Source organism: Schistocerca nitens, chromosome 1, assembly GCF_023898315.1.
Source record: "Schistocerca nitens isolate TAMUIC-IGC-003100 chromosome 1, iqSchNite1.1, whole genome shotgun sequence".
NCBI classification, from domain to species: Eukaryota; Metazoa; Arthropoda; class Insecta; order Orthoptera; family Acrididae; genus Schistocerca; species Schistocerca nitens.
In genome coordinates this window covers 833569046-833581419 of record NC_064614.1, presented here as the reverse complement: position 1 = coordinate 833581419, position 12374 = coordinate 833569046, and the positions used below count along the sequence as shown (strand labels likewise).

At 44.7% G+C, this 12374-nt stretch overlaps 1 protein-coding gene across 1 annotated transcript in view; it reads right to left on the bottom strand.

Annotated features, from left to right (window-relative positions):
* Window positions 1–12374, bottom strand: part of LOC126263005 (serine protease easter-like) — a 161463-nt gene that overhangs the window by 49441 nt on the left and 99648 nt on the right. Inside the window, exon 3 of the mRNA XM_049959970.1 lies at window positions 8945–9155. Within this exon, the coding sequence (XP_049815927.1) occupies window positions 8945–9155 (211 nt within the window). The remainder of the gene's footprint in view (window positions 1–8944; window positions 9156–12374) is intronic.

Below are 12374 nucleotides of genomic sequence, written 5' to 3'. Positions count from 1 at the left end.
CCCTAATTCACGATAATACAAAACGTGTGCTCTTCTTTGAACTTTCTCAAAGTACTCCGTCAATCCTATCTGGTAATAACCCCACACGGCGCAGCAGTATTCTGAAAGAGAACGGACATGCATAGTTTAGGCAGTGTCTTTAGTAGATATGTCACATTTTCTAAGTGTCCTCCCAATAAAACGCAATCTTTGGTTAGTCTTCCCCACAACATTTTCTATGTGTTCCTTCCAATTTAAGTGGTTCTTAATTGTAATTCCTAGGTATTTAGTTGAGTTTACGGCCTTTAGATTTGACAGATTTTCTATGTAACCTAAACTTAACGGTTTCCTTTTGGCATTCACGTGGATGACCTCACAATTTGCATTATTTAGGGACAATTGCCAATTTTCACACCATACAGATATCTTCTCTAAATCGTTTTTCATTTTGTTTTGGTTCAAATGGCTCTGAGCACTATGGGACTCAACTGCTGAGGTCATTAGTCCCCTAGAACTTAGAACTAGTTAAACCTAACCTAAGGACATCACAAACATCCATGCCCGAGGCAGGATTCGAACCTGCGACCGTAGCGGTCCTGTGGTTCCAGACTGCAGCGCCTTTAACCGCACGGCCACTTCGGCCGGCCCTCATTTTGTTTTGAGCTTCTGATGACATTACTTGTCGATAAGCGAAAATATCATTTCCAAACAACCTATGACGGATGCTCAGATTGTGTCCTAAATCGTTTATATAGATAAGGAACAGCAAAGCACCTACAACACTACGCCAGAAATCACTTCTGTTTTACTCGATGACTTTCCAACAATTACTACGAACTGTGACCTCTCTGACAGGAAATAACGAAGCCATGCACATAACTGAGACGATATGCCATAAGCACGCAACTTCACTACAAGCCGCCTATGTGTACAGTGTCAAAAGCCTTCTGGAAATCTGGAAATACAGAATCAATTTAAAATCTCTTATCAATAGCACTCAGGACTTCGTGTGAGTAAAGAGCTAGTTAAGTTTCACAAGAACGACGTTTTCTAAATCCGTGTTGACTGCGTGTCAATAGACCGTTCTCTTCGGGGTTATTCATAATGTTCGTCGCTAGCGTACTTCACATACGACCAGAATCTCTTTGGATTTTCTGACAGGTTTCGAGACAAAATTTCGTTGTGGAAACTGTTACAATTTTCTCGCATTGAAGTCCGCGCTAATTTCCGAGCTTCTGAAAAAATTGCAAATCTTGGAGATTTTACTTCAGTTTATATTGGGCATGTTCGTTTCGTTTTTTTTGGAACAGTGTTCTGACTCGTTTTTTGTACCAAGGAGCATCAGCTCCGTCGTTTGCTAGTTTATTTGGTATAAATCTTTCAACTGCTGCCGATACTACACATATCAAAAAAAGTTTGGCATCACCTCGGTTCTGTGAGTTCCGGAACCTGTACAGAAAACTGGAGTAGATATCAACATAAACATCATTTCCGCCCTTTTTATTGCTCATGAAAACCACAAATTGCATGTTGTTCCATAATACAGCGTGACCTTCAGAAGTGGTGGTCCAGATTGCTGTACACACCGGTACCTCTAATACCCAGTAGCACGTCCTCTTGCATTGATGCATATCTTAATTCGTCGAGGCATACTATCCACTAGTTCATCAAGGCACTGTTGGTCCAGATTGTCGCACTCCTCCACGGCGATTCGGCGTACATCCCTCAGAGTGGTTGGTGCTTCACGTCGTCCATAAACAGCCCTTTTCAATCTATCGCAGACACGTTTGATGGATACATGCCTGGAGAACATGCTAGCCACCCTAGTCGAGCGATGTCGTTATCCCGAAGGAAGTCATTCACATGATGTGCACGATTGGGGGCGCGAATTGTCGTCCATGAAGACGAATGCGTCGCCAATATGCTGCCGATATGGTTGCACTATCGGTTGGAGGATGGCATTCTCTTATCGTAAAGCCGTTATGGCGCCTTTCATGATCACCAGTGGCATATGTCCGTCCCACATAGTGCCATCCCCAAACACATCTCCGACGATTGTCTGGTTGAAGGCATATGCGACACTCATCGGTGAAGAGAACTTGATGCCAATCCTGAGCGGTCCATTCGGCACGTTGTTGGGTCCATCTGTACAGCGCTGCATGGTGTCGTGGTTGCAAAGATGGACTTCGATATGGACGCCGGGAGTGAAGTCGCGCATCATGCAGCCTATTGTGCACAGTTTGAATCGTAACACGACGTCCTGTGGCTGCACGAAAAACATTATTCAACATGGTGGCGTTGCTGTCAGGGTTCCTCCGAGCCATAATCCGTAGGTAGCGGCCATCCACTGCAGTAGTAGCCCTTGGGCTGGCAGAGCGAGTCCATCGACAGTTCCTGTCTCTCTGTATCTCCCCACGTCCGAACAACATCGCTTTGATTCACTCCGAGACGCCTGGACACTTCCCTTGTTGAGAGCCCTTCCTGGCACAAAGTAACAATGCGGATGCGGTCCAACCGCGGTATTGACCGCCTAGGCATGGTTGAACTACAGACAACACGAGCCGTGTACCTGCTTCCTGTTGGAATGACTGGAACTGATCGGCTGTCGGACTCCCTCCGTCTAATAGGTGCTGCTCATGCATCGTTATTTACATCTTTGGGCGGATTGAGTGACATCTCTCAACAGTCAAAGGGACTGGGAACTGGGGTGATGCAAACTTTATTTGATGTTTGTATTTCTTTGAATTCAAGCCACATCTAGTCTACACGTACATTCTTAATTTGGAAAGAGTGGAGACTGTCTCTCAGGAAGGCGCCAAGTGAATTTTTATCTGCTTATTTGAATAGGCATATTTTTCGTTTATTTTTGGAGGATTTGGGGCTTACAATATACTCAGTCTCGCTACGACAATCCTGCGTTCACTAATCCCAGTATTCGTTATGATGCTCGTTATTAGCTCAGGATTATTTGTTGTTAAGAGGTCAAGTATGTTTTCACAATCGTTCACTGTTCGCGTGGGCTCATGAACTAACTGCTCGGAATAATTTTCAGACTATGCATTTAGTACAATTTCGGATGATGTTTTATGCGTACCTCCTGATTTAAACATGCATTTTCGCCAACTTATCGAGAGTAAATTAAAGTCACCATCAACTATAATTGTACGAGTAGGGTACGTGTTTGAAGTTAAACTCAAGTTTTCTTTGAACCATTCATAAATTGTATCATCTGAATTTGGAGGTTTCCAATTATTATTTTATGCCGGTTGCCTAGAGTGACCTCTGCCCATACTAACTCATTGGAACTATCCTCGTCAATTTCGCGACAAGACAAACTACTTCCAACAGCAACAAACACGCCACCGCGAACTGTGTTTAGCCTGTCCTTTCGGAACACCGTTAGGTTCTCCGCAAACATTTCGGCTGAACTTACCTCCGGATTTAGCCAGCTTTAAATCCTGTAACGATTTGAGCATCAGTGTTTTCTATTAGCGCTTGAAGCTCTTGTATTTTCCCAACACAGTTAAGACAATTTACAACTGTTATACCGATGGTTCCTGTATCTACCTGTGTTCGGCCTGCACCCTTTGAGACTGAAGCCCTTTTTGTGTTTTCCCGAGACCCTCTAACCTAAAAAACCGCCCAGTCCACGCCACACGATTCCGCTGCCCGTATAGCAGCTCCCTGATCTGTTCAGTGGAGCCCGAAACCCAATCACCCTTTGGTGTAAGTTGAGGAATCTGTAGCGTTGATCTGTTCAGCGGAGCCTGAAACCCAATCACCCTTTGGCGTAAGTTGAGGAATCTGTAGTCTACACGGTCGCAGAACCGTCTGCGCCTCTCATTCAGACCTTCCACTCGGCTCTGTATCAGAGGTCCGCAATCGGTCCTGTCGACTATGCAGTAAATGGTCAGTTCTGCTTTCATCTCGAAAGCAAGACTGGCAGCCTTTACCACTTCTGTCAGCCAATCCAAACAAGAGAGAATCTCTTCAGATCCAATATGACACACATGACTGGTATCGCTGTGAGCCACCGGCTGCAGTTGGCTGCACCGTGTGCTCTTCATGGCATCCGGAAGGACCCGTTTCACGTATGGAATGATTCCACCCGGTATACACACGGAGTGCACATTGGATTTCTTCCCCGTCTTGTCAGCCATGTCCCTAAGTGGTCCCACAACGCCCCTAACATTCGAGCTAACGGTATTTATTACTCCAAATTATGCAGCAAAATGTAGAAACAAAGCATTCACTAGTGGCAAATATAGTGCTACTGCTACTAACATTACTAAGGCTCGCTGTGATCACAGACAAAGCGCTCAAGTCCTGAAATCAACCGCCTTACTTTGAATTCAGAACAAGGGAGCCTGGAACCCTAGAGAAAATATACAAATACTACGTATTCGTAAAGGAATGCGAATGGATAGCTGATGGGCCGAGAAAGTTCTCTATTAAACTGCAAGAGATAATAAAAAAGCTCTACGACAACGTAATGGAACATAGTTACATTATGTCGGAAAACATGCAGAAGCGACATGGATGTGTATTCTTAACGGAAGATCGCAATTCTTGATAAATTCTAGAGGAGAATTTGTTGTTGTTGTTGTGGTCCTCAGTCCTGAGACTTTTTTGATGCAGCTCTCCATGCTACTCTATCCTGTGCAAGCTTCTTCATCTCCCAGTACCCACTGCAACCTACATCCTTCTGAATCTGCTGAGAATTTGATACGGTTGTAAATATCAAATGGCTGCTGCAGTTCGTGCTACTGATGGTGACGATTTTGATGTGATGATAATTAATAGAAAACCCGCAACACGCGAAAAGCAGCCATGTTGCATAATGTTGCTGACTGTATTCAATCACATGAATAAATTGATAGGCATTTCAAACGTTCTAACAAAAAAGGTTCAAAAATGGTTCAAATGGCTCTGAGCACTATGGGACTCAACATCTTAGGTCATAAGTCCCCTAGAACTTAGAACTACTTAAACCTAACTAACCTAAGGACATCACACACACCCATGCCCGAGGCAGGATTCGAACCTGCGACCGTAGCAGTCCCGCGGTTCCGGACTGCAGCGCCAGAACCGCTAGACCACCGCGGCCGGCCAAAAAAGGTTCAAATGGCTCTGTGCACTATGGGACATCTGAGGTCATCAGTTCCCTAGAACTTAGAACTAACCTAAGGACATCACACACGTCCATGCCCGAGGTAGGATTCGAACCTGCGACCGTAGCGGTCGCGCGGTTCCAGACTGAAGCGCCTAGAACCGCTTGGCCACACTGGCCGGCAAACGTTCTAACATTCACAAAATTTGCTAACAATCGAGGAGAAAAATGTTATTCAAGTAGGTCATAAATGTGTCATAATATATGTTTTAGGTACGAAAGTATTTAGTACAATGTACTAGAGCTAGAAACTAGTTCGTGAATCTGAAATGTTTTATTAGAGTAGTGGAAACATTTTGAATCTGTTGATACTACCATGTTCCAAGTCGGTGTATCTTGCAGCCGAGTATCGATATGATTTCCATTGCTATTAGCAGCTAAATTGAGATGACTTGATAGTATATGACTAGATTAAAATCTTGATACTGGGAAGCGTCATTTGGAGTGAAGAAAGATAAACTGACTCTCCCGTAGAAACACTTTATTTCGAAGTGTTGTGTTACACTGGTGCTATGATGGAATACTGTGATATGTCTTTATAATTCTTCTGGGTATAGACCGTGTCGTGCTCTAAAATGATCTCCCTACGTATCGGTCACCGTTGAAGTGGCCTTCATCAGAGTACGCAATACTAATGGGGCAGCATATGTTGATTTGTAGTATGCTCTATTTGATCAAAAGTATACAGATACCTGTCAGTGGACATTAATATGGGTTATTTCCATCCTTCGAGTTTGTGAGGACTTTAACTACACTGGGGACATTTTCATTGAGACATCTGAATATCTGTGGATGAGTGTGAATCTTTTGTATATCTAATATCAATGAGAAACGGAACGACGGCTGATCAGTATGTGAGGACTGATGGAACCGTCTTCAGCCTCGTTTTTATAGTTTGTTCATTTAGTGCACTGCATAAAGGAACTTTAAAAACACATGGCTAAAGGTGGATCCATCAGTCCTCACAGAATGTCAGTCTATTCTTCCTAAAGAGCATTAACCAGGAAAGGTGGTGATAGTCGAACGCTGGGGTCTAGAGCGAAGTCGATGTTCTAACCCATCCCCAAGGGTTTCCTTTGGGTTCAGGTCGGGACTCTGGGCGCGCCACTCCATTTCAGGAATGTTATTGTCCACAGATCACTGCCTTGCAGATGCTGGTCTATTACAGAATTGTCATACTGATACAAGCAATCATCGTTTGTGAACTGTTCCTCTCCTGTACGCAGCACACAATGATGTAAAATGTGTTTATATGCTGCCGCATTTAGATCAGAGATTATGTTAGAGTTTAACGTCCTGTAGTTACCGCATTTACATTTTATTAAGCTCAGTAAGGAAGCCACACCTGAACCACGAAAAACATTCTCATACTGTAAAACCATCTCCATTGTATTTCACTGTTGGCATTAGACATGGTGTCAGGTACCCCTACCGATTGGAAAACTGCGCAGGTCGCACCAGTGTTTAAGAAGGGTAGTAGGAGTAATCCATCGAACTACAGACCTATATTATTGACGTCGATTTGCAGTAGGGTTTTGGAGCATATACTGTATTCAAACATTATGAATCACCTCGAAGGGAACGATCTATTGGTACGTAATTAGCATGGTTTCAGAAAACATCGTTATTGTGCAAAGCAGCTAGCTCTTTATTCGCACGAAATGATGGCCGCTATCGACAGGGGATCTCAAGTTGATTCCGTATTTCTAGATTTCCGGAAAGCTTTTGACACCGTTCCTCACAAGCGACTTCTAATCAAGCTGCGGGCCTGTGGGGTATCGTCTCAGTTGTGCGACTGGATTCGTGATTTCCTGTCAGGAAGGTCGCAGTTCGTAGTAATAGACGGCAAATCATCGAGTAAAACTGAAGTGATATCAGGTGTTCCCCAGGGAAATGTCCTGGGACCTCCGCTGTTCCTGATCTATATAAATGACCTGGGTGACAATCTGAGCAGTTCTCTTAGGTTGTTCGCAGATGATGCTGTAATTTACCGTCTAGTAAGGTCATCCGAAGACCAGTATCAGTTGCAAAGCGATTTAGAAAAGATTGCTGTATGGTGTGGCAGGTGGCAGTTGACGCTAAATAACGAAACGTGTGAGGTGATCCACACGAGTTCCAAAAGAAATCCGTTGGAATTCGATTACTCGATAAATGGTACAATTCTCAGGGCTGTCAATTCAACTAAGTACCTGGGTGTTAAAATTACGAACAACTTCAGTTGGAAAGACCACATGGATAATATTGTGGGGAAGGCGAGCCAAAGGTTGCGTTTCATTGGCAAGAAATTTAGAAGATGCAACAAGTCCACTAAAGAGACAACTTACACTACACTCGTTCGTCCTCTGTTAGAATATTGCTGCGCGGTGTGGGATCCTTACCAGGTGGGATTGACGGAGGACATCGAAAGGGTGCAAAAAAGGGCAGCTCGTTTTGTATTATCACATAATAGGGGAGAGAGTGTGGCAGATATGATACGCTAGTTGGGATGGAAGTCATTAAAGCAAAGACGTTTTTCGTCGCGGCGAGATCTATTTACGAAATTTCAATCACCAACTTTCTCTTCCGAATGCGAAAATATTTTGTTGAGCCCAAACTATATAGGTAGGAATGATCATCAAAATAAAATAAGAGAAATCAAAGCTCGAACAGAAAGGTTTAGGTGTTCGTTTTTCCCGCGCGCTGTTCGGGAGTGGAATGGTAGAGAGATAGTATGATTGTGGTTCGATGAACCCTCTGCCAAGCACTTAAATGTGAATTGTCGAGTAATCATGTAGATGCTGATGTAGATGTGGGTTGCTCTTTACACTACCTAGAGCATCGCTTAGCTCTGACGACAGTAATGCGTGCCTTATGAGGAGCTATTCGACCATTGCACCCCCTCTTTTAACTCCCTGCGCACAGTCATTGTGCAAGATGGACTGCTGATACTACTTTGAAACTCGCTGGTTTCATGTAATTTTTTACAACCATCTTCAGCAATGCTCGACGGTGACTGTCTGTCCATACTGGACTCACATTCTGGAGGACGACGGTTCAACCCGCGTCCGGCCATCCTGATTTAGGTTTTCCGTGATTTCCCTAAATCGCTCCAGGCAAATGCCGGGATGGTTCCTTTGCAAGGGCACGGCCGACTTACTTCCCCGTCCTTCCCTAATCCTATGAGACCGATGACCTCGCTGTTTGGTCTCTTCACCCAAACAAACCAACCCAACACCTATTTTTATGACTGTCCGTCAATAAGATGTGTTTCTGATCTGTGTTTATCTGTGTTTGTCCTCTTCACAATCACGCCACCAACAGTCGACTTGGGCAGATTTAGAATGGTTGGAATGTCGCTTTTGGATTTTCGTTTGTGTGACATCCAATGACCAATACACCTTCGAAATCACCGAGCTCTTCTAAGCGACGCCTTCTGCTGTTACAGCTTCTCTACTCACTGTACAATACTTTCTGCTTCCTTTTATACTAGCAGGCCCGCCTTTCGTGACATGTAGAGCTCACTTCCACGTTTCACGGGGGTGTCCGTATACTTTTGATCAGATAGCGTATACTTATCACTGCCAATTCCAGCTGGCGTCATACGCTCCCGGCGTGCGCTGCGTTTCGATTGCCTCTTTGGTGGACCACAGCAGGTCGCTAATTCTGTTGCTGCTCCGATAGACCGATTTACTACTCGAGCGGCGTAACTCGAAACATCATTTGACAATACTACCTCCTCGAGTATCTACGAACCTCGTGTACTTTTTTCCCCTTTTTCCTGTTGTATTGTTGGGTAGCTGGAATGCGGGTACTCACTTGCGCGGTACCTGAGCAACGCCAGCCAGGGGTACTCGTCTATCTCGGTTGTCTTGCCACCGAAGATGCGCTCCGAGAAGTCGACGCCGCATTCGGTGGGCAGCAGGCGTGCGTTGGGGTGGCCAGACACCAGCTGTTGGCGCTGGTTGGACGGTTCGGGGCGCCGCGTCGTCATCTGCTCGTCCACCTCAGGCGGCTCGTACTGGAAGCCCTGTGTGGGAGACGTGCAGTCAGCAAAAGCTCGCGGTTCAGGGACGCCATCGAGTGTGGTGCAGGCCGGTCCTCCAGCTGTATTTCGTTCTTGTTTATAATAATAATAATGATACAAGAAATTTGACGACATAATAATTACTGGTTACTGCAATTCCTTTCTAATAAACAAGTTTTACATAGGACGTGTTTGATTTACAGAAAAGTAATCTTACGCAAGCACAAAATATAGTCCTCAGTTTCACAACATATATTTAATTTATTTAGTTTTTTATTGGGGCAAGCTTATGATAATCACGCCCTCTCTTACATCTGACAAGGCGTTCTGCATATTATACATTATTTTTTACACTTGGGAGTAGTGAAAATATAAACAGCGGAGAGTAGTAGTAGCTGTAGTAGATAAGAGCAGAGTTTATGTTAGTTCATGAAAGGCAGAAAGTGAAGGCAGGTAACATATTTAAACTGAGGATACTGTTAGGAATGGACGTGAAAAAGAGGGGGGGCGGGGATGCGGAAGGAAGAGACAGATGAATGTGATAAAAACACAAGTAATCAAGAAGGAAGGGAAGGATGACAACGTGGTCGTTAGAAACGGACAAGTAACGAAGAGAGGGGAAGTAACATGGCGTGGTTGAAATCAATGAGATACACTCATAGTTCTGTCCATCAGGACTGCGACTCTCAATCTACATTGGAATGACGTGCTTCTCTTTCCAGTTGCGTGTAACTCTTGTATATTCCAATGAGCGACGATGAACTGTAGTTAGAAGGAGGGACAAATCTCCCCACATTCGACACAAACTATGACAGAAACCTTATCAGACCCACAGCCACTTCCTCTGTTGAGTGATTCGAGTGTGATTTTCAATTCGATGCTCAGTTACCTCTTATACCATTTTCACAATAAGCATAGTGGAAGGCAACATTACAGACTGAGGAAAATTTCATGTAGTGTCTATGTAGAAGAAGGGAAAAAATACGATGAAAAGGAACAGCTCAAATGAAATACTTGAAGAGAAACTGTGTGCTCCATTGTTAACATACGTGCAACCTTTTTTTCACATATAATTTATTTTGCGCATTCATAATCAGCACTATGTCGAGGTACCATATTTACAAAGTCTTCCAAGCTTCGCGAGAACTTGTTGCAGAAGTCTCTTAAGGTTTCTAGCGTTATTGTATGCTGCTCAGCTTGAAGCCAGGAAGAAGACATGAACATTAGGGTTTGACATCCCCTCGACGAAATGGTCGTTAATGAGATTGTAGTAGCTCGCATAGGAGAAAGATGGGGACGAAAATCGGTCATGTACCTCTCAAAGAAGCCCTACCCGAAATTTGTAGCAAGAAGTTTAGGGGAAACACGGAGAACCTAAATCTAGATGATCCGACAGAGCTCTGAAAACCTATCTTTCGTGGAGGATTACTGTACACGTAATGAGATGCATGGACCATTAATGGAACGCCCATGTTGCCGAGAGCAACTAAAGTTCTCCAGGCAAAATACACTCTAATGCGAAAAGAAAATCGACGCACCACGAAGAATTAATCCGAATGGGACGGAAATCGGTACATGTGATGCACATGTACAGGCAGACAGATCATGATACGTAATTCCAGAAAAAAGGAAGATTTGTTCAAAAAAGGAGCTTCACAAATTGAGCAAGACAATAACGTGGCCGCGCGGGATTAGCCGAGCGGTCTGAGGCGCTGCAGTCATGGACTGTGCGGCTGGTTCCGGCGGAGGTTCGAGTCCTCCCTCGGGTGTGTGTGTTTGTCCGTAGGATAATTTAGGTTAAGTAGTGTGTTAGCTTAGGGACTGATGACCTTAGCAGTTAAGTCCCATAAGATTTCACAAACATTTGAACACAATAACGTGTTGGTCCACCTCTGTCCCCTATGCGAGCAGTTATTCGGCTTGATATTCATTGGTAGAGTTTTTGGATGTCCTCCTGAGAGATTTAGTGCCGAATTCCGTCTACCTGGCGCATTAAACAGTCAAAATGCCTAGATGATTGGAAGGCTCTACCTGCTCCAAACGTTTTCAATTCTAGGGAGATCTGGCGACCTTGCTGGCCATGGTAGGGTTTGTCAAGCACGAAGACGAGCAGTAGGAGCTCACGCTGTCTGGAGGTGGGCATTATCTTGCTGAAATATAAGCCCAAGATAGCTTGCCATGAGGGCAAAGAAAAACTGGGCATAAAATATCGTCTGCATACCGTTGTGGTGTAAGGGTGCTGCGGATGGCAATCAAAGGGTTTCTGTTATGAAAAGAAGTGTCATCCCAGACCATCACTCATGGTTGTCGGATCATATGGCGGGCGATAGCCAGGTTGGTAAATCACCACGGTATGGAGCATCTCCAGACACGGCTTCGCCGATCATAGGGGCTCAATTCGGAGCGGGACTCATCAAAAAAATTGTTCAAATGATTCTGAGCACTATGTGACTTAGAATCTGAGGTCATCAGTCCCCTAGAACTCAGAACTACTTAAACCTAACTAACCTAAGGACATCACACACATCCATGCCCGAGGCAGGATTCGAACCTGCGACCATATCGGTCGCGCGTTTCGAGACTGAAGCGCCTAGAACCACTCGGCCACACTGGCCGGCGCGGGACTCATCAATGAAGACAATTCTGCTCCAGTCAATAAGATTCCAGGCCGAAAACGTATCTGGAGACGTTCCTGACAGCGATGGAATACAAACTTGACTGCCGCTCGCCAGAGCTGGTGGCCTGGGATCTCATTTACTTTCATAGCAGTATACCTTTGGGTGTCATCTGCGGCGCCCTCACAGCACAGTGGTACCTTGACGATATTGTACGCTACGGTCGCAGGTTCGAATCCTGCCTCGGGCATGGGTGTGTGTGATGTCCTTAGGTTAGTTAAGTTTAAGTAGTTCTAAGTTCTAGGGGACTTATGACCTAAGATGTTGAGTCCCATAGTGCTCAGAGCCATTTGAACCATTTGATATTGTACGCCCCGTTTTGTTGCCCTTCATGGGAAGCCATCTTGAGCTTCCAGTTCAGCATGCCCGCCCTCACACAAAAGAATTTCTACTGCTTGCCAAACCCTAACTTGATCAGCACGGTTCCTGGATCCCTCACCAGTTGAGAACGTTTGGAGCTTTATGGGCAGGCCCCTCCAAGGGTCTAATGCATCAATTGGACAGAGTTTGGCACAATATCCTTCAACTCTGTCACTCAATTCCAAGC